We start from the raw sequence: 20,260 nt of genomic DNA on the forward strand, positions 1-20,260 counted from the left end.
TTATTTAAGGCAAGCCATGACTGTAACATTGTTTAGGGCCTTGAATAGGTGCTTGATAAGCTGAGTTCAGGAAACGTTTCTTTAAAATGACGTCACTATAGGCGACTTAAAAATCACAGCACGTCTGTACAGAATCAAATGAATTACTCAAAACGAGGTTCACCTGCTACACAGTTTAGACGATCTGCATAAAACAGAATTCACTGAGTAGCCCAGGCAACAGGAATATTAGCTGAACAGCCGAGGTTTTCCTGAAATTACTCCAGGGCGGGCGGGAAGGGTCTCCCCGGCCCGGTGGGAAGGCAACCTTCCCCCATGGATTGCGCGAGGGGCTGGATCCCCATGGCCTGCGTCAAAAACCACCACCTGGGTGGTCCAGGTGCTCCCCCCCAGCCGTCCCCCTCGGTGACCAGGAGGCCACTGACTCCTCCAGTACACCGTCCGCTGGCGTCGGCCCAAAGAGCGACCGCAGCTGGAACCCAGCCGGCAATTCCCGCCGCGCCGCAGCGCGCCGCGCTCCCTGGGCCAGCCCAGGCCGTGGGGTCTCCCCGCACTCTACGCAGGGGCGGCGGGGCGGGGCGCGATTACGTCAAGAGCCGTGACGCGACGACGCAGCGCGGCGCGGTGACGCACGCCCCTTTGTTGGCTCAGTAGCAGTAGCAGCGGCCGTGGAGGTAGCGCTGGGGACTGTTTTCCTTCGGAGGCCAGAGCGGAGCCGCGTCTGACTGAGGCGGGCGGCAAGCGGCCCCCTCGCTCCCTCCCTCCCTCCTCCGCGCCCTCCCCGCCGCCGCCAGCCGCCTACCGCCGCGCCCGGGGAGGAGCCGCGGCCCGCGGGGCCGGAGCCAGGCCTGCGTCCGGACATCAGCCGGAGCCGGAGCGAGAGCCGGGGCCTCGGCGTCCCCGCCCTCTCCCCGCCTCAGGGGCCAGCGTCCGCCGGGCCCCCGCGCGTCGCGCCATGGACTCGGACGAGGGCTACAACTACGAGTTCGACGAGGACGAAGAGTGCAGTGAGGAGGACAGCGGCGCCGAGGAGGAGGAGGACGAGGACGACGACGAGCCGGACGATGATAACCTGGATCTGGGCGAGGTGGAGCTGGTGGAGCCCGGGCTGGGCGTCGGCGGGGAGCGGGACGGACTGCTGTGCGGGGAGACGGGCGGCGGCGGCGGCAGCGCTCTGGGGCCGGGCGGTGGTGGCGGTGGTGGCGGCGGCGGCGGCGGGCCGGGGCACGAGCAGGAGGAGGATTACCGCTACGAGGTGCTCACGGCCGAGCAGATTCTGCAACACATGGTGGAATGTATCCGGGAGGTCAACGAGGTCATCCAGGTGAGGGTGGCCCCGGCGTGGGCTGGACCGGGACGGACCCGGGAGCAGATTCGGGTGGTCCGCGCGGCCCCGAGGGGCAGGCCTGGGCCTGGTGCGCAGCCCAGCCCGGTGCCTCCCGGCCCTGTCTTCTCCGCTGTCTCTGCTGGGGCTAGAGCAGACATTCGCCGGGTGTGGGGAGGTGCGCTGGGGGCGGTGCTTTCCAGGTCCTGCTATGGCGGAGGCCTCCGGCCGCCTAAGACTTCTCTTACGGGTAATTCCTGCCCGTCCCTGGGCCGGGTGTCCTTCCTCTGGCCCTAAGAGCGCCTATAGGGGCGGGGCGTAGGTGGGGTGGAGGAGAGCTGGAAGAACTGGGCCCTTAAGACGGTTTCCCCGGTCTTCAGCCTCACTTGAGAACTTTTGGAAGGGGTTAGAGTAGGCCTGAGAGCTGCTTGGTGTACGGTTGCCCCAAGTGGGCACCAGTTAATAAAGAAATGGATCTGCTTGGCAGTCTTAAGTGCCTACTTAAAGGTGGGGGAAGGGAACTATTTCTCGGAAGAGGTGCTGATAGGCCTTCTTTTCTGATGGTGAGGCTTCTGCTTGCCTCTTTTTAAGTCGTTGCTGTTCTTTTGGGTCCTGACTACTACTTTTTTCAGTTGTAGCATACTTGAAGCTGTTGGAATAGTTGCTGCAGCTTGCACACCCAGCCTTGCAGCTAAAACCACAGCAAAACGCAGTGTTATTGTGTAATATTGGACAGGACTCTGCTGTGAGTTAGCAAGTGGAGACTTTTTGCTTCTGGGCTCCTTTTCTCTGATAATTTGTATTTCGTGGTCAGTAAGTTGGGCTCGGTTTAAGTTGATAACCACATCTCATTTAATCTTCTCGTGGGTCAGATTTTGCGTTTTTGAGCTTTAGGAAATCAAAGGTTTACATTTATTTGGAGAAAACAATTATGAGGGGTCAGGGGTATGACTGAAGAATAAAAATGGAGTCTTGATTCAGTGCAACTCTTAGAAAACACTAGTTACATGGAATGAAACTGTATATGTGAGCAGCAGGTTACTGTTGCCTTCTGGTATGTCATTTTTTTCCCCCTTAAAATTGGTTGGCCAATATTCACTGGCAAATTAGCAGTATGTCACTGCCTACTTGTTGAGTTTAAATGATTAATAGATTTTTACAGTACTGTTTAGTAAGCGACACTTTCTTTTGGAAGTGGAACCATCTATTTAGGCCTATTTGAAGAGAGTGGTTTGAATAATAGTAAAAAAAAAATCTGAAAATCTAGTGCTATTACTAAAGAGTGGAAATCTCAAATTTTCTATAGACGATGTAGTTTGAGGAGGAAATTGAAGGGTTGTAGAAGAAAGATAAGTTTTACTGCTCTTTCTGATCCTAAAAATATGACAGTTGAGTTCTTAGGTCGCTAAATTGAGAAATTTTCTTTTTTTGAGGAAACTGAATTTACAGTGAAACCCTGAATTCTCTTTTCATTTATTTATGATATAAAGTATATAGTAAACCTGTATAAAATCTGATGTTTTCAAACTTTGTAGCTAGCTTATTGGCATTTTAATTAGCTTTAAAAATTAATGGATATTTACTATTTAACTTTTTAACTTATAGTCTGTTTCATGTAGGTAAATCTCATCCAGCTTTTTCAGCTCTTAGGTGTGTCCTTAATCACTGAGGCCAAACCTTACAAGTTCTTTATGTTGCTTCTGGAACAGAGATGTAGCTAATGCATGTGACATCATTTTTTCTTTGTTAGTTTAGGGGAAAAGGAATAAAAGTGGATGAACTGAACTAAGGAGACCTACAAAATACTAGGGATTTTTTTAGGTGTCCTACTTTAATCATGTTTTCATGCTGGATTTTTGATACAACTTTTTTTCCTAGTTTACTTCATGTTAAGCATGTCCGTAAGTAGGATTGCTGAAATAAGTATCTTTCCTTTGTTAAAAGTTCATATTTAGAAACATCAGTAAATCAAAGGATAGGATTTATCCCAGACCGTTTTTTCTCCAAATGGTATACACTAGGCAAATGGTACACTAAACTAGGCTTTGGTTATGTTATAGATTATTTATGTTAATAGATTTAAACTTAAAAAGTTACACAGGTAACACATTACCTTGTAAGAAAAAACTGATGCTGTAAGGAGCAAAAAAAGACAAAAGAATTATTTTGCTTGCCACTGGGAGAGATACATCAGAATTTGAACTGTAGTAATTGTTCCAGACCTGTGGATACATTGTACATATTTTTTAAAAAATAATAACACAGTCAAACTTTGTGTTCTCTTTATGTTTTCAGTAGAAAAAAGCAGGTTACAAAAACAGGAGTGTCAATTTTCTCCTGTCAATAAGTAATTATTTTTCAAGCGCTTACACAATTACATATCTAAACTGATTTATTTAATCAATCTGTTATTATTGGTCTTCCTTTTTATTGTCCAGTTTCCATTTTTTATAAACCCCATTGGGACTATGCTTATAGATATATCTTTGAATGTTTTATTTTCTTAGGATAAACTGAATTGCTGAGTCAAAGAATTTGCTTATTTTCAACCATTTGATACATATTACCACATTGCTTTCAGAAAGGTTATCATTTTTTAAATTTGCTTTTTTATTATTTTTAAACTGATGAGGTTGAACTTTTAATGTGTTTATTGGGCACTGGTATTTCTTTCACAAATTGCCCTTTGCTTTTGCTCACTTTACCCCCTTTTGGGATGTTTATCTTTTATTGATTTATAAGTCCTGTTTATATTCATAGAGCCTTTAAGTTCTTCAATTAAAACTAACGTTGGTTTAATATGACAGTAAGTTTTAAGTAAGTTTAAAAACCATTGTTTTATTTAGTTCACATCAGGGAGCTTACTGTTAATTCTAGAAAATTTAAATCCTCTTCTTCCCAGTGCTACTTTTGAATCAGTTATGTTAGTGGATTTGAAAATAAATGTGCGGGAGAAAAAGATTGAATGTAAAAAGGATGCCAAGTTAATTTAATCTTTCCTGGGGGAATTTGATTCCTTTTTTGGGCAACAACAGATTAATACTGCTATTTGTAGGTACCTGTGGGTTAGTTATAGTCTTCAATCAAGTAAGTTAACACTTTTTCTTTTAGAAAGCTCTTGGTTTTCTGGCTTTCTGTAACTCTTGTTATAGTTTGTCTAATTTGTTCTTGTTTTATTAAAACTCTTTGTGGCTACTTAGCTTACCTTTTGAACTTTTAAGAAAAGATCAGGGATGTTCTTTAACGTATAGTAATGATAGAGAAGTGCTTAAAGCCCCTAATTTACCTAGCTACATTTACTTAACTAGTATTGTTCATATTAAAGTGGTTAATAATAATACAGTGGTTATCTAACGTAATTGCCTAAATGTCTAAGTAATTTATTAAACTAACACTACAGAACTCTGCAGTTGAGGGATGTTTAAACTTGCTCTTTTGTGTTTCCACAGCAATCTTTAGAAGATGTTGGTTGTACCTTGTGTCTGTGCTGGTCACTCTAGAGGACGTGGTTCTTGCCTAAGAAGCATATGGAGGTGGGGGAACATAGAGGTCCTTGGGCTCCATTCCCAAAGATTGTTATCCATTAGTCAGGTCTGAATTGGAGCCTAAGCATCTCTATATTTTTAGCCACTCTAGTGATAGTTCTGAACCACTGGAATAGTCATAGTTCATCCAGTGTCATGATTTTGACTCACTCAGGGAGAATGAGTAGAGTGAGAAGGTCAAGTAACCCTTAGGAATACCACGTTTAAAGGGTGTGCTGAGGAAGAGGCGCGTGGGACTGTTGGATGTGAGTGGTCAGAGAGGAGGCATAAAGAGAAGTGGGTGGGCATCTTCCTATTATTTATTATTCTAAATAACCTGTTTTAAAGACAACAGAAATATGTAATCTTTATGAGGGAAATTTTCTGTTGGCTGTTGATTTGAAATCTTTATTGTTTCACCCATTTATTTAATTAAAACATTTAATTAAAGAGCTTCTAAGGTGAGGTTTCATGCATAAATTAGAGACAGTATAGTCCAGTGTATTGTGTAGTGGTACAGGAGTCAGTTCTAGCCACTGCTTTTCCTGACTGGCAAGTTAATTTACATCTCAGAACCTTCAGTTTTTGTTTTCCTTTGCCTGATTTTTGGATCTGGGAAGTTAAAACAGGAGTGATGAACTAATAATGGATTGGTCTTTTTTACATTAATGCTTTGTTTTTCTAACATCCTTTAAAAACCTCAGTGAGTTGGAGGTGCTCATTGTTTCCAAGAAATTGAATTCAAGTGGTTGTATCAAGATGAATTTAAATTGGTTAACTTTTAGGGTGGGGGAGAGGGGAAGTAGTGTGTGTGTATGTGTGTGTGTGTGTGTGTGTGTGTATTTTGAAGCTATTAAGGTGTTTGGTGTGGTTTATTCCTCTTGAACTTTTATCTTTTCCCAGCTGATCTCCTTGAGCTATAGGCTTTAAATTACATTAATTCTTTTTGAATCTCTTATGGCATTAGTCCTATGAATCAGAAACTGAGGGGGTGGGCTCTGGCAGAGTCTCTCTTTTTTTTTTATTTCCCTCGCGGTAGGCAGGCCTCTCGCTGTTGTGGCCTCTCCCATTGCGGAGCACAGGCTCCAGACGCGCAGGCTCAGTGGCCATGGCTCACGGGCCCATGCGCTCCGCGGCATGTGGGATCTTCCCGGACTGGGGCACGAACCCGTGTCCCCTGCATCGGCAGGCGGACTCTCAACCACTGTGCCACTAGGGAAACCCTGGCAGTCTCTTTTAAGAAGCATTCCAGGTGATGCTGATGCAAGCTAAAGTTTGAGAACCACTGGTCTAGTTGAAATTTAACAGCAGTGTTTCTCCATTGTAATGACTAGTGATAAATTATTAGAGAGTGGGTTAATGAGGGAAGGCAGATTGTTTAAGAAACTAATAAAAGGAAAATTTCAAGAGCCTGCACAACACTTACTAGGCTAATCATGGAGGGGATTTGTTATCATTACTGTAATCCTTCAGATTAGGGTGGTCTTTACTCAGTGATTGCAAACATGCAAGCCAAACTAGTGACATTTCACATTCTAGGTCGGAACACTTGGGTTTTCTTCCACCCTTCTTCACCCCCTGGGTTTTTGTTTTTGTTTTTGTTTTTGAAACAAAAATAGTTGAGAGAGTTTCTTTAGTTGATACATTGGAAGGGATGTAAGGTCTTGGATACTGTAAATGCAACTGCTCAATACTGTATAACATGTTGAAGAAAATATGAGACTTATTCTCAAGGAGTTCATGGTCTCTGAATTTAGACACTCAAAGCTATTAGGTCAGTGCTAAATGGATAGTAATAGGTGTTCATGGAAGAGAGATCTATGGGTGTTATCTGGAAGATGTCTAGGATTTAGATGGATAGAACAGACGGGTAGGAAGCCCTTCTAAGAAATTGAAGTAAGAATGAGGAAAGTGTGTCCCGGTGATGGTGAAGTCAGCTCAGGTAAAACAGAGTTTGTTAGTTATGGGTGATACTGTTGTAGAAGGTGGGAGGTTTGATACTATGAACAAAGGTAGGCAGAAGTCACCAGGTTAGATTACTTTCTTCTGGATTTGACCTGTGGCAGCTGTATGTATTAGTTATCTTTAGCCCTATATTTCTACCAAAACTTAGTGGCTTAAAAACAACAAACATTTATTATCTCACATTTTCTGTGGACTACGATTCTGGCTTCACCTTAGTTGGGTGCCTCGTCTCAGGGTCCCTTATAAGGCTGCAACCAACATATCAGCTAGATTGCAGTTATCAAGATTTGACTAGGGGAAGATCCCCTTCGAGGGTCACTCGTGTGGCTGTTGGGCAGGCCTCAGATTTTTCACTGGCTGTTTTTTGGCCAGTTCCTGACATGTGGGCTTCTCCAGAAAGTGGCCTACAACACAGTAGCTTCTTTCCCGTGGGGCGGGTGCCGGGAGGGGTGTGTGTGATAGAGAGCCCCCAAGATGGAAGCCACAGTCTTTTATAACTTCATCTCAGAAGTGACATCCCATCCCTTCGCCATATTCTACTTGTTTTGAGTGAGTAAGTCCAGCTCACACTCAAGAGGAAGGGATGGAAGTAGGAAGACGAGGAGGTGGATCCTGGGGGCCATTTTACAGGCTACCTACCATGATATATATAATCTGGCTCAGTCAAGAGGTGAATGAGAACTACTGTATAATGTTTATCCAATCAATTTATATACAAATGGGAGGGTATTACGTTAATTTGGATTTTTTAGTTTTGAATAACCATAAATTATTTGTGTTTGGCTTTGCAAAGTATTATATCTTTAAATGATAAACATTCCTAATTACCTTTCAATGGCTGAGATTGAAAGAATAATTTGCAGCTTCTTAGATTTGGCAGGAATCTGAGATTCTCCAGTCGTTTGTTTGTTTGTTTTTAACTTTAGCTACATAGTGGAATCACCTGGGAATTTTCATCACATTTTAAATTTTGAGATAATTGTAGAGTCACATGCAGGTGCAAGAAATAATGCAGAGAGATGCCGTATACCCTTTTTACTGATTTTTCTACAGTGGTAACATCTTGCAGATCTGTAGTATAATATAATCAGTATATTGACATCGATGCAGTCTACTCATTTTATTCAGATTTCTTTACTTGAGGATTTAAAAAAATGCTGGCACTCATAACCCAAGACTAAGCAAATGGGCCTCTGGGAGTTTGCACCAGGCATTGTCATTAAACAGAAGTTTTCCCTGGTTTATTTTAATGTACAACTAGGGTTGAAAGCCCCTGTTGTTGTCCAGTGTCTCTAATAATCCTCTCTCTTTAACATTCCGGTCTGCTTAACTATGAGTAAATGACAGATATTTTGTGATGTAGCTCATTCTAAGTTTAACTCTTGATTTAGGGAAAAAAAATGGAATTAGAATCTGTTTCCATTTTAACTTTGACTTGTTGTTCCTAGGGTGGCCCTTTGGATGAAGGTTTTTATTGTTGTTTTCTTAACAATTATTGTTTGGAAGCATGAAGGAAAAACTTTTCTTCTTGAAGTTAGTCAATCCCCTTTTCTTTGTTCCTTTTATGACAGTGAACCAATATCTTTGAATATGTAGGTTGCCTACTTCTCTGTTTTTCCATTAGACACTTTTCATAGGTATAGAATCACAGGCCCATAACTTTGTTAAGATCTTTCTTTCTAAATAAATAAATAAATTTATTTATTTATTTAGGCTGCGTTGGGTCTTTGTTGCTGCGCTTGGGCTTTCTCTAGTTGGCGGCGAGCGGGGGCTACTCTTCCTTGCGGTGTGCGGGCTTCTCATTGTGGTGGCTTCTCTTGTTGCGAAGCATGGGCTCTAGGTGTGAGGTATTCAGTAGTTGTGGCACGCAGACTCAGTTGTTGTGGCTCGCAGGTTCTGGAGTGCGCCGGCTCAGTAATTGTGGCGCATGGGCTTAGTTGCTCTGCGACATGTGGGATCTTCCCGGACTAGGGCTTGAACCCGTGTCCCCTGCATTGGCAGGTGGATTCTTAACCACTGCACCACCTGGGAAGTCCCCTTTGCTAAGATCTTGACTATCTTGACACACTGTGTTACTATGTACCTTTACAAATAGCTTAATTATTCCCATTAAATGATGGGATAAATGGAAGAATGAGTAGTTAGGCTGACATTTGATGATCACTTACTAGGTGAGAGAATAATCTGTAATCCGAGGCTGCTTCTAACCTGGGATGACTGGATCCTTTGGAGTCCATGGAGATAGTAGTGGCAATCCTTGCCTTATTTTATTTTCAGTGTTTAAAAAAGCCTACTGTATTTAAAACAAAGCAAATCGAAACTGCCCAAGCTAATTAAAATGCGGGCCAGTGTTAGATCTTCAATTCCAAAAGAATGGCACATTTTATAGAATCAGTAGATTTCTACAATCGTGTAATTTAAGTTTCTTCCTAAATTTTAGCTTCTTCCTAAATTTTTATTCACCCAGTGATAGGTAGTCATCTGGCTTGATCTTGAATAATATTTCTTGATGTATCTTGGTGCATAGTAGATACCCAGTTGGTATTTGAATTAAATTAATGGGTAGTTTGGTATCTTAGAGGCAGTTTTAAAAGGTCTTATTGAGCTAGCAGCTGCTCTGGCAGATTAACTTTCAGAGCCCTACTTTTTTTCATTTTTAAAAATGAGAATGCTAGTATTAAGGCCAAATACTGCATTGGGAGATTTTTCGTGTAGTTTTTTTTCCTGTAATGTAAACTTGCTGAATAGCATTTTTCCTTTTTCCTATGTTCCATTTAGAAGAAGTGTCACAGTGACCTGACACTTAATACATTTTGGCAAAAACTACAGCAGATAATGAAGTATTAGGTAACATTTCCTTATTACTAAGACATTTGTTTAGACAATGCTAAGAATAGGTATAATCTCAGACACTTCTCCCCAGGCTTGCTTTGCTATCTCCTTTGAAACTGTCATACTTCTAATGCAAATATTAAATGATTTCAATTACTTGGTAATATATATCCTTTCTCAATCACAGTTGTACATTTTTTAGGGGTTAAGTATAAGCTAGAGACTGAAGTATTTTCTGATTCTCTTAGCAAGTGTTTATAAGTAAAAACCTCTAATATGGACACATTGAAACTTGTGACATTTTGGACAGATATTTCTCTGAAACCCATTTGAAACCCAAATTTATTGCCTTCTCTCCTTAAGGCTGTTCTTCCTTCGATTGACTTGCTAGTTAACCATTCTTGGAATTTGAAAGTCATCATTGATTTTTCTTTTGCCCTGAATTTCCCATATCTAATTAGCCCTGATCAAGTTATCTCTGAAATTTATGTTATTCCTCTCCTTTTTACTAACTAAGCCTAATCTAAGGCCTGTTTTTTTTTGTCTCCCCATGTGGCTTGTGGGACCTTAGTTCCCCAACCAGGGATTGAACCCCTGGGCCAAGGCATTGAAATCCAGGAGTCCTAACTACTGGACTACCAGGAGACTCCCTAGGGCCTCTTTTTATTTTGCCTTTTTGTCCCTGGGCTTCCAGTCTGTCTGTCATTACTACCAAATACAAATATACTAGTCATTTTCCTGCTTAAAAAAAAGAGAGACTTCATTGTCCTCCCTGCTGCCACACACATTTCCTATTATACATCTGGTCTAGATTCTTTAATACGGTGTTCATGGCTTCCCCATCTTGATTTCAGCTAATTTTTTCACTCTTCTGTTGTTCCCGATTCTCCCACAACCCCAACTGCACTACTTATAATTTCTTAATATGTAATACACATTTATGTTTTACTGTTTTTGCTCATGCTGGTCCCTCTTCTTGTGATGCTCTTTCTCTTTTTAACTGCCTGATATAGTCCTACTCATACTTTGCTCAGATATGACGTATCTCTTACCAGGTCCCTCTTCTCTACCATCACTGCTTTCTTACCTGTGTTTGCATAGCACCTTGTAAGGATGTTTGGTGTGGCCTACATGAGGCTGTAATATAGCTATCCCAATACCTAAGTCACTAGCTAGCTATGAGGGTTTTGAGGGTGAGAGCTGAGTTTTCATCCATAGCATATGTCACACTAACAGTCTGTGACATAGTAGAAGCTCAGTGAATACATACTGCAGTTTGTCCTTTTAGCAAATGCTTGCTTCTTTGGTTTCCTTATCTGTAAACCAAAGGGAGCCAGAAACGATTTTCTTCTGGCACTAATAAATTATTTTATGATTTCTAGATAACACCACAGTAATAGTGTAAGAAGATGGCAAGAAAAAAGTGTTTAAATTCCGGGAGGGCAAGCTTTTTAAGGCCTCTGAATATATAGCAACTGTTTTAGATTAAACTTTATTATTTGCATATAGTTCCCTGGCACTTTATATGAACTGAGAGTTATGTTAAAACACCTGAGTCCTTCTAATACAGTAGTTCTCAAAGTATGGCCCATAAGAGGAAAACTTTTTAAGACATTACTTGCCTTTTATAATGTGCTGGGATTTGTACTGATGGTGCAGAAGCAGTGGGTGGGTAAAACCACGGGAACCTTAGCACAGGTCAAATCAGTGGCACCAACTATACCAGTAGTCATTTTCTTTTTCACTGCCATACACTCAGTAAAATTGTCGGTTTCACTTATTGTCCTGGGTGAAGCAGTAAAAATTATTAGTGTTATATCTTATCCCTTAAGTACACACATTTTCTTAATAGCTTATATGGCAAAATTGGTGGTATGCCTAAAGCACTTCTGCATACTAAAGTACAGAGGTTGTCTTGAAGAAAAACATTTGTGCATTTGATTTGTGAGCTGAACAAGCTGCCTGTTTTTACTTGAAAAAATGGCTGGCAAACTGGTTATTCAGACAAATGTTTGTAAATGTTTCTTCAAAATGAATGAAATACACCTGTTATTTTAAGAAAAACTGCTTACAGTATTTGTTGCCAATGATAAAATATTTAGTTTTTAAGTGAAAATTAGAATTTTGGAAAACTTACATCTGCCATTGTGAGGCTGAGAGCTTCCTGATGAAATACTGTATAATATGTCAGCATTTAGAAGATCTGCTTAACATAATGAACCAGTATTTTCCAAATGACCAATTTTCCAGTGATACCAATTGTGATATTTCACAATCATGCATTGGTAAATGATCCATTCAGAGTTCAAGACTGGATTTTAATATAGCAAGAATAAGAAAAGTTCTCTGATATGGTTTCAGATTCTATTTTACAACTAGCCTTTAAGAAATGACCACTTTTTGAGTTTTGGTGTAATATCAAAAGGAATATCTGTACTTATCTGAAAAGGCTATAAAAGTTCTGCTTTTTCCAACTACATATCTTTGAGAGGCTACATTTTCTTTATTCTTTAAACAAAACAACATACTTAAGGATTGAATACAGAAGCAGATATGAGAATCTGTTTTCTGTTTAGCCAGATATTAAAGAGACTTTAAAATAGTGCATTTTTTTCACTTTTTTGTTTTAGAACATATTTTCATAAAAATGATTTTTGTATTAACATATAATGGGGTTTATTACTGTTACTTTTTGATGAATTAATACGTATTTTAAAAATTCTGTTTTGATATCTAACATCATAAATATTGATAGTTACAATTCGCATAAGCAAAACTCTTTGGCACCTTCAGTAATTTTTAAGATGAAGAGGGGTTCTGAGACCAAACAGGTTGAGAATCACTGCTCTGATATTCTGAAATATTTCTGAATCACTAAGGAAGCATAGTATTGGCGTGCAAACAGGAGATATGACTAACCATGTTATATGAGTTTACTGTAAATTAGCAATGGGTTATATATGACAAGTTAGGAATTACTGCTGATTAGGAATTACTACTGATAATTCAGAAACATTTATATATAAGCTATGTTAGATGCTGTGGGGGATATTAACAGAAATATTAGAAATGTGAATCATGAGGTATTACTAGTTTGGGAAAGATGTTTGGAAATAGAATGAGATGCTTAATATTTCAAGGAGGAGCTCTCAGAGATACCACCTGACATATTCCATTTGTTAATCTGTTTATATTCTGACTTCTTACATTTCAGTGAAAGCTGTATGAGAGCAGTGACTTTGTTTTATTCATTGCTGTAGTCGCAGTGCCCAGAACAGTACCTGACACATAGTAGGCTCTTAGTAAACATTTTTTGTGTAAATATTTTAATCTCACCCCCGTCCTTGAAGAATATTTTGCTATGTTTGTAATTTTAGGTTGGTAGTAGTTTTCTTTCAGCACTTTAAAGATTCCATTGTTTCCTGGCTTCCATTGTTTGCAGTAGGAGGAAGCTAAGGAATCTTTAATCTGGATGTTTGTAATATTTTTTACTTTGTGTCTAGTTGTGGTTTTCTTTGTGTTTATCTTGCTTTGTGTTTTCAGATCCTTTTGAATCTGTGATGTCTTAAGAGTTTTGGAAATTCTCAGTTCTGCCTTTATCCCCTTTCCTTCTGAGAGTCCAGTTACACATACATTAGAGGTTTTGTTATTTTCCGTATGTGTCCAATGCTCTTTTGTGCATCTTACATCCTTTTTTCTCTGTGCTTCAGTTTGGATGATTTCCATTGATTTATCATCTGGGTCTCTAAATCTGTCTTCTCCTTTGTCTGATTTACTATTAAACACCCCTCAATTAATTATTAATTTCAGATACTATATTCTAGAGTTTCCATTTGATTCTTTTTTTATAGATGCTAATTTTCTGGTGATTTCTTCTTTTTCATCTCTTTTCCATCTTTTGTTCTATTTTCTCCAGCATATTAAGAGTTTATTCCTAAAAGTTTTGTCAGCTAACTCCAATATCTGAATTATCTGTTAGTCTTTTCATATTATCTTTATATTCCTCCCAGTTTTCAGTCAGGTGTTCCTGTCAGTTGACATACTTTGATTGCATGCTGAACACTGTATATAAACTATTTAGAGATTCTGGATGATGATGGATTCCTCCAGAGAGGATTTTTATTTTTCCTTCTGCTTGACAGTGAGAGTGATGAATGGTTGCCTTAATTCAATAAGGCTGAGTTCTAGCCCTGTTCAGTTTCAGTTTATCTCTTATCTGCCATTGGCCTTTTAGAGTCTTCAACTAAGAACCTGGTGTTTTCCTCAGCAGTCCCTCCCCTAGTGGGTCCCAAACTTTAATCATTGCCCCTCTGCCTTTCAGAGGTTTTAGATTTTTAGTCTCGGCCCTGTGCAATCCCAGGATTCAGTAAATGCCCTGGGTGGAAGACCAAGTGTTCCTCCATTCATTGAGACATCCGTTCAAGTCTCAGTGTTAGTTTCCTTTTGTTGTTGTAATAAATTAACACAAAGTTAGTGACTTAAAACAACAGAAATTCATTATTTTACAGTTGAGAAAGTCAAGTTCAAAGTGAGTCTCACTGGGCTAAAATCAAGGAGTTGGCAGGCTGTGTTCCTTCTCGAGGCTCTAGAGGAGAATCTGTTCCCTTGCCTTTTTCTCTTCTACAGGCTGCCTGCATTCCTTGAACTAGAATTCCAGCTAGAAAGTATGACATTTTAAAGATTGCAGTAAGGAATATCTTAGATTTGGGAAAATAACAGAATGGGGGAAAAAAGATCAAATTTACTCATTTTTATGTAAGGGGAGACTCACAAACCATAGACAAAAGTGGTAATGATAGCTGATATTTATAAAACATGCTAGGGTGTCTTCATGTGTATTCGTTACAAAATCCCAAGAAAATAGCATTATCTCCATTATATCGATAAGTAAATTGAAGTTAGGGAAGCTGAGAAATGGGTTTATCAGGGAAGCTCAGGAGTTTCTCTGTTAGAGACTGGTGGAGGTCATTGGAACTGGGTCTTTTTTTTTTAAAATTTATTTATTTTTGGCTGCATTGTGTCTTTTTTTTTTTTTTTAACATCTTTATTGGGGTACAATTGCTTTACAATGGTGTGCTAGCTTCTGCCTTACAACAAAGTGAATCAGTCATACACAAACATATGTTCCCATATGTCTTCCCTGTTGCGTCTCCCTCCCTCCCACCCTCCCCATCCCACCCCTCCAGGCTGTCACAAAGCCCCGAGCCAATATCCCTGTGCCCTGCGGCTGCTTCCCACTAGCTATCTACCTTACTGCGTTTGTTAGTGTGTATATGCCCATGACTCTCTCTCGCCCTGTCACAGCTCACCCTTCCTCCTCCCCATAACCTCAAGTCCATTCTCTAAGAGGTCTGCGTCTTTATTCCTGCTTTACCCCTAGATTCTTCATGACATTTTTTTCTTAAATTCCATATATATGTGTTAGCATACGGTATTTGTCTTTTTCTTTCTGACTTACTTCACTCTGTATGACAGACTCTAGGTCTATCCACCTCATTACAAATAGCTCAATTTCGTTTCTTTTTATGGCTGAGTAATATTCCATTGTATATATGTGCCACATCTTTTTTATCCATTCATCCGATGACGGGCACTTAGGTTGTTTCCATCTCCGGGCTATTGTAAATAGAGCTGCAATGAACATTTTGGTACATGACTCTTTTTGAATTATGGTTTTCTCAGGGTATATGCCCAGTATGCATTGTGTCTTCGTTGCTGTGCAGGGGCTTTCTCGTTGCGGCGGGCTACTCTTCACTGCGGTGCGCGGGCTTCTCATCGCGGTGGCTTCTCTTGTTGCAGAGCACAGGCTCTAGGCACGTGGGCTCAGTAGTTGTGGCTTTGCAGGCTCAGTAGTTGTGGCACACGGGCTTAGTTGCTCTGTGGCATGTGGCATCTTCCCAGGCCAGGGATCAAACCCTTGTCCCCTGCATCGGCAGGCGGATTCTTAACCACTGCGCCACTAGGAAAGTCCTGAAACTGGGGCTTTTTGACTTTTAAAATAGAAGTTTTTTCTGCTGTACCAAACTTTTTCAGATTTTAGTTGGACCTTTTGACTGACCCAAATTCTCGTACTTAGGTTTTCTTTGTATTTGTATAGTGAAAGCTTTACAGTCCTAAAAGAATCTTTCATTTTAGCTAATTGACTGATTTTAAATGAGTCTCTTGTATTAGTTATCTATTGCTACATAAAAAATTACCCTAACACTTAGTGGTTTAAAACAGCAAACATTTACTGTATTATAGTCTTGAGTGGTTTAGCTGGGTAATTCTGGGTCAGGGTCTCTGATGAGGTTGTAGTCATCCTGTCAGCAGAGGATGCATTTATCTGAAGGCTTGGTTTGTGCTGAAGAACTGCTTTCAGGATGTACAAAGATGAGTGGAGAACATTCCTTCCTGTCTAGGGTTCCTAGTCTAGGAAGGGCAGACATGTAAATAAATCCTTGATTATAAAGTCAATAACTCAGGACCTATCATGCCCACTTTTATCCACATGTAGCCTGATCTCAATTATATCCTGTTTCTTGACTTGCCCTGGCCTGGTTTTCATAGTTGAGTATCTTAGTGTACTGCCATTACCCAGAAATCCCACACCTACCAGTTTGTCTTTGAGGTGTTATTTTTACATCAGGTCAACCCTGACATGTTTCACGTTTGTTGTGGTTTGACCCCTCTTTGCTGCTTGGTTAAGGAAAGCCCTGCCTTGCAAAGAAGAGACTAGTTGGTGTTTAGGAAAGAAGGAAAGTAGTCCTTTGTGTGGATAAGTAGAGTCTTGTTAGAAGCTATTAGAAGTTATTGGAAGGGTCTCATTAGCAAAATCAGAAAAATTGAAAGAATGTGAAAAGGGTGATATTGATGGAAAATGGGGCCTTGTGAGTGTAGTGTGGTCGTCACAGATTTTTCAGGAAATGCTGAATGTCTCCTTTTTTTTCCTGAGTGGTCATCCTGTTCAGTTTATGACAGTGTCAGAAATGTTCATACTTGGTCTAAGTTTATGGCCTGAGAAAGTATACCAAATCTTTACCAATCATGATAAGCAGTAGGAATGGGACAGGAAATGGTGCTTATGAGGAACCTACTAAGCCTAGGGATTCTGAGCCTAGGAGGTTCCAGTAACTAGGTTACCAGAGGATGCAGATTAGGAGAAAAGATTCTAAGCATGATAGATCAGACTTTTCATAATTTGACCTTTGGCTACCTTATCTGTCATTTCTTCACACTCATCTTGACATAGCAAAATAGTGATAGTCCCTGTGAAATTTTTCTTTGTGCCTTTGTAAGGCTTTTTCCTTTGTTTCAAATGCTTTTCGCCTGATAAACTCATTAATACTTTATGACTCACCTTAAACATCATTTCTTTGAATCTTTCCCTTTGAGTGGGTCTCAGGATTTTGTATAGACTCCTATTTAAAAAATAATCTCTATTATTCTCTTGCTAAATAGACTCTGAAAATCCTTGAAGGTAGGATCAGTGTATTAATTTTGGTATTCTCATTGGCCAGCACAGGTCTTGGACCATAGCTGATAAACATTGATTTGAAGAGTCAAAATTGAATATGAATGAGTTTTCTTATTGATTTTATTATTGATAAAAATAAGTCTTGGTACTATCCCTATGTTTTTAATTTGTGAATTGTTCACATTCCTCTTCTGTTGACTTCACTGAATTAACTCTTCTCTCTTTCTCTGGTACATTTTCCATTTTTTGTTCTTAACCAGTTATTTAAGGGGATGTTAGTCATCACAACTCTTCTCTAAAGTAGATGGTATTTTTACTATTTTATAGATAAGGAAATGGAGACTTAGAGGAATTGAGTAACTTGCCTAGGATTTCATGGCTAGGGTCAGAACTCAGTATTTTATATCATTAAATATAAATAAAACATATATGAATGTTATTGTCTTGTGTGCTGCGTATTTTCTGTTTGTCTCTCCAGACCTGTTCTACCTTTCTGTCTCCAGCTTTGTATGCGCCAGGAGACTGACTTGTACAGAGTGAGTCAATGGGCTCTGTTTTGTGACTTCAGTGCTGTTGCTTATGAATCCAAATAAATAATAAACCAGAGTGATATAGAGGCAGAAGTCTACTATTTACAAGCCCCATTTAAACTTTCCAGCCTACATATATACCACCTTCAAGAAAATTTCAAGCCAAAATTGCTATTTATAACATTTACTGTTTTCTAGTCCAAATTAAGCACTTAAAAACAAAGTTTTAACGTTAATTCTACATATTTGATGGATGTTATAGAATGTATATATAATGTAAAATTTATTTGTGATTTATATATGAAATTACGAACTGAGACCAGTGGTCCACAAAGTCAGTATTCTCCTGACAGAAGCACCAAGAGATTCTGGGAGAATGGCATTGTGAAATTGTTATGGATGCGCTGGATAACAAATGCTTTATATATTTAAAGGGAGATAAGCTGACTTGACTTATTTTGTTCCATAATGAGAAAATATTTCTTTTGTGACGTTCTTAGAGGAGTGTATTACTGATAACTTACTATTTAAACTCATTTAATATGGAAGTAATATTCCTTTGAAAAGAGAGTATATATATTACTTACCAGTCTAACTGACTTTTTAAATCTAATAATTCCGTTTCATTGGCCCTAAACATTTTGTCTGTTTTCTATAATCATCTCAATTCACATTGCATCAATGTAGTTAACACTGGGTCCTTGAAATATATGAGTACCTGAAGCTTGATTTATAATGTTGCATTCCATGCAACTGTAAAGCCAAAAGGGTGAAAATAGGACTTTAAAATTCACAAAAATCCTCTAGGCACCCTTAGGAATGCAAGCATAATACGTAAACAATAGCTAAAGAATGAAGGATGACAGTAAACTTGCCTGATATTTGTTTCATGTCGAAGTCAACACAATTTTTGATTCACATAGAGTAAGACTAACAAGGATGAAAAGGATCTTTAAAGGTTATGCTGGCCAACAACTTACCAAGTATACCACCTCCCTGTTAAGTGATCCCTTTTAGGGTTAAGAGTAGCTTAAGCCTATTCTTGAACCTCCGCAGTGACTTAAACTCCCACAGTCACTCTAGAAGGGAGCGCATTTCATGTTTGAACAGCTCTGATTTTGAGTTTTTCCAGGTGTTAATATCTGTCTCTCTGTAGCTTTTTACTTGAACCTACCTGCTTCTAACCCTTCCTCATGATAGCCTTTCTATAAGTTTTAAAGAACTATTTATCATATTGGAGATTACCAATGTGTTAAAACTATATCCAGGCTAACATTTTTTGTGTGTGCAGAATCCAGAATAAAGCTTCTGCTTCACTTCTTATGGATTGTTGAGTGAAGATTATTATGAACTGGTATTTTGGATTCAGGCAGATGCAGATGTTTGTTCATACCCTCATTGCAGACATTGGCAGGTTTTGCAGTAACAAGTGGATAGATAACTCATCTTGATGTGTTTCTACTATTAATAGTTTTGGGGTTTTGAGTTCTGCATATTTCCTCTGACTCAGCATTTATAAAAATAAAGGCAGTTGCTAGACAGTGTTAACAAGTCAACTCTGAATAAACTGTTTTCTACTGCCTTTTTTTAAGCTTCTGGATCAGTTTAAGTGAAGAATATTCTGAAATGGCCATGCAAATTTCATATCTTTGTGCAGGGTTTTCATTCTGTGTAACCAAAACAAAATATAGAAATACGTTGCATGCTGGGGCCAAAATGACTGAACTCTCCTCCATAACCTCTGATTAAAAAAAAATTGAAACAGCTTTAGTATTCTAAGACTTGATACTTTTTTTTTTTAGGATTAAAAAACTTTTGTTTGACTATGCATATATTTTCTTGGCTCAAAATTCAAAAAGTACAAAAGATAAAAAAGTAGAAAATCTCCCACCTTAATATCTTAACTACCTGCTTCCCTCCCTCAGAGGTTATCACTACTATTACTATCTTTATTCTTAATACTTTTCTCTTAAAAGTAGAACCTCCACAGTTCCCCTAACCTGATTTTTATCCTCCATTTAAGACCCTAAATATCGTGATTATTTTATGAATTTCTGAGGTTAATGGGATCCTAAAAATAATGCTTCAGTTTAATTAGAGAACAGTATATAAGTTGAGTATTTGATTGATTTTTTACCTAGTATTTTTTTAGTGGCTACACTGTGCTGGGGGAATACAGATACTGGACAACTCTTTAAGGAGGCTTGTCTAAGTAAATTATAATACAGTGATATGTACAACAGTAAATTTACAAGGTCAGAGAAGGAATGTTAGTGCTGTTTTCTGGGAAGGACTGACAGATCCTGGTGGAAGTGGGTCTGAAGCTAGGTTTTGAAAAATGAATAGTAACTCACTAGGCAGATGGGGTTGGAGATGGCATTCCAGACAGAGGAGGAAGATTAATGGAATGTACAAAGCCAGAAGCTATTAATGGTCTAGGTTGTTGAATGAACAATAAGGAATTGAAAAGATTGCTAAAATTATTGGAAAGTAGTGTGGTAGGAGCTGGGGCTAGACAGGTAGGCAGTTTGTGAAAGGCTTTATTTTAGCATAGTGCTAAATGAGATGGGGCCAGTTGAAACAACTATAAACTTTTAATATAGGATTAGTGTTGAGAAGAACCACTTTG

General features: G+C 39.3%; 1 protein-coding gene across 1 annotated transcript in view; it reads left to right on the top strand.

Annotated features, from left to right (window-relative positions):
* The first annotated feature begins 621 nt into the window (after positions 1-621).
* The window catches only part of ARIH1 (ariadne RBR E3 ubiquitin protein ligase 1), a 126,753-nt gene continuing 107,114 nt past the window's right edge, over positions 622-20,260 (top strand). Inside the window, exon 1 of the mRNA XM_082649199.1 lies at positions 622-1,324. Coding sequence (XP_082505325.1) covers positions 956-1,324 — 369 coding nt within the window. The 5' untranslated portion in view covers positions 622-955. The remainder of the gene's footprint in view (positions 1,325-20,260) is intronic.

This window comes from Grampus griseus, assembly GCF_964374135.1.
Source record: "Grampus griseus genome assembly, chromosome: 2".
Lineage (NCBI taxonomy): Eukaryota > Metazoa > Chordata > Mammalia > Artiodactyla > Delphinidae > Grampus > Grampus griseus.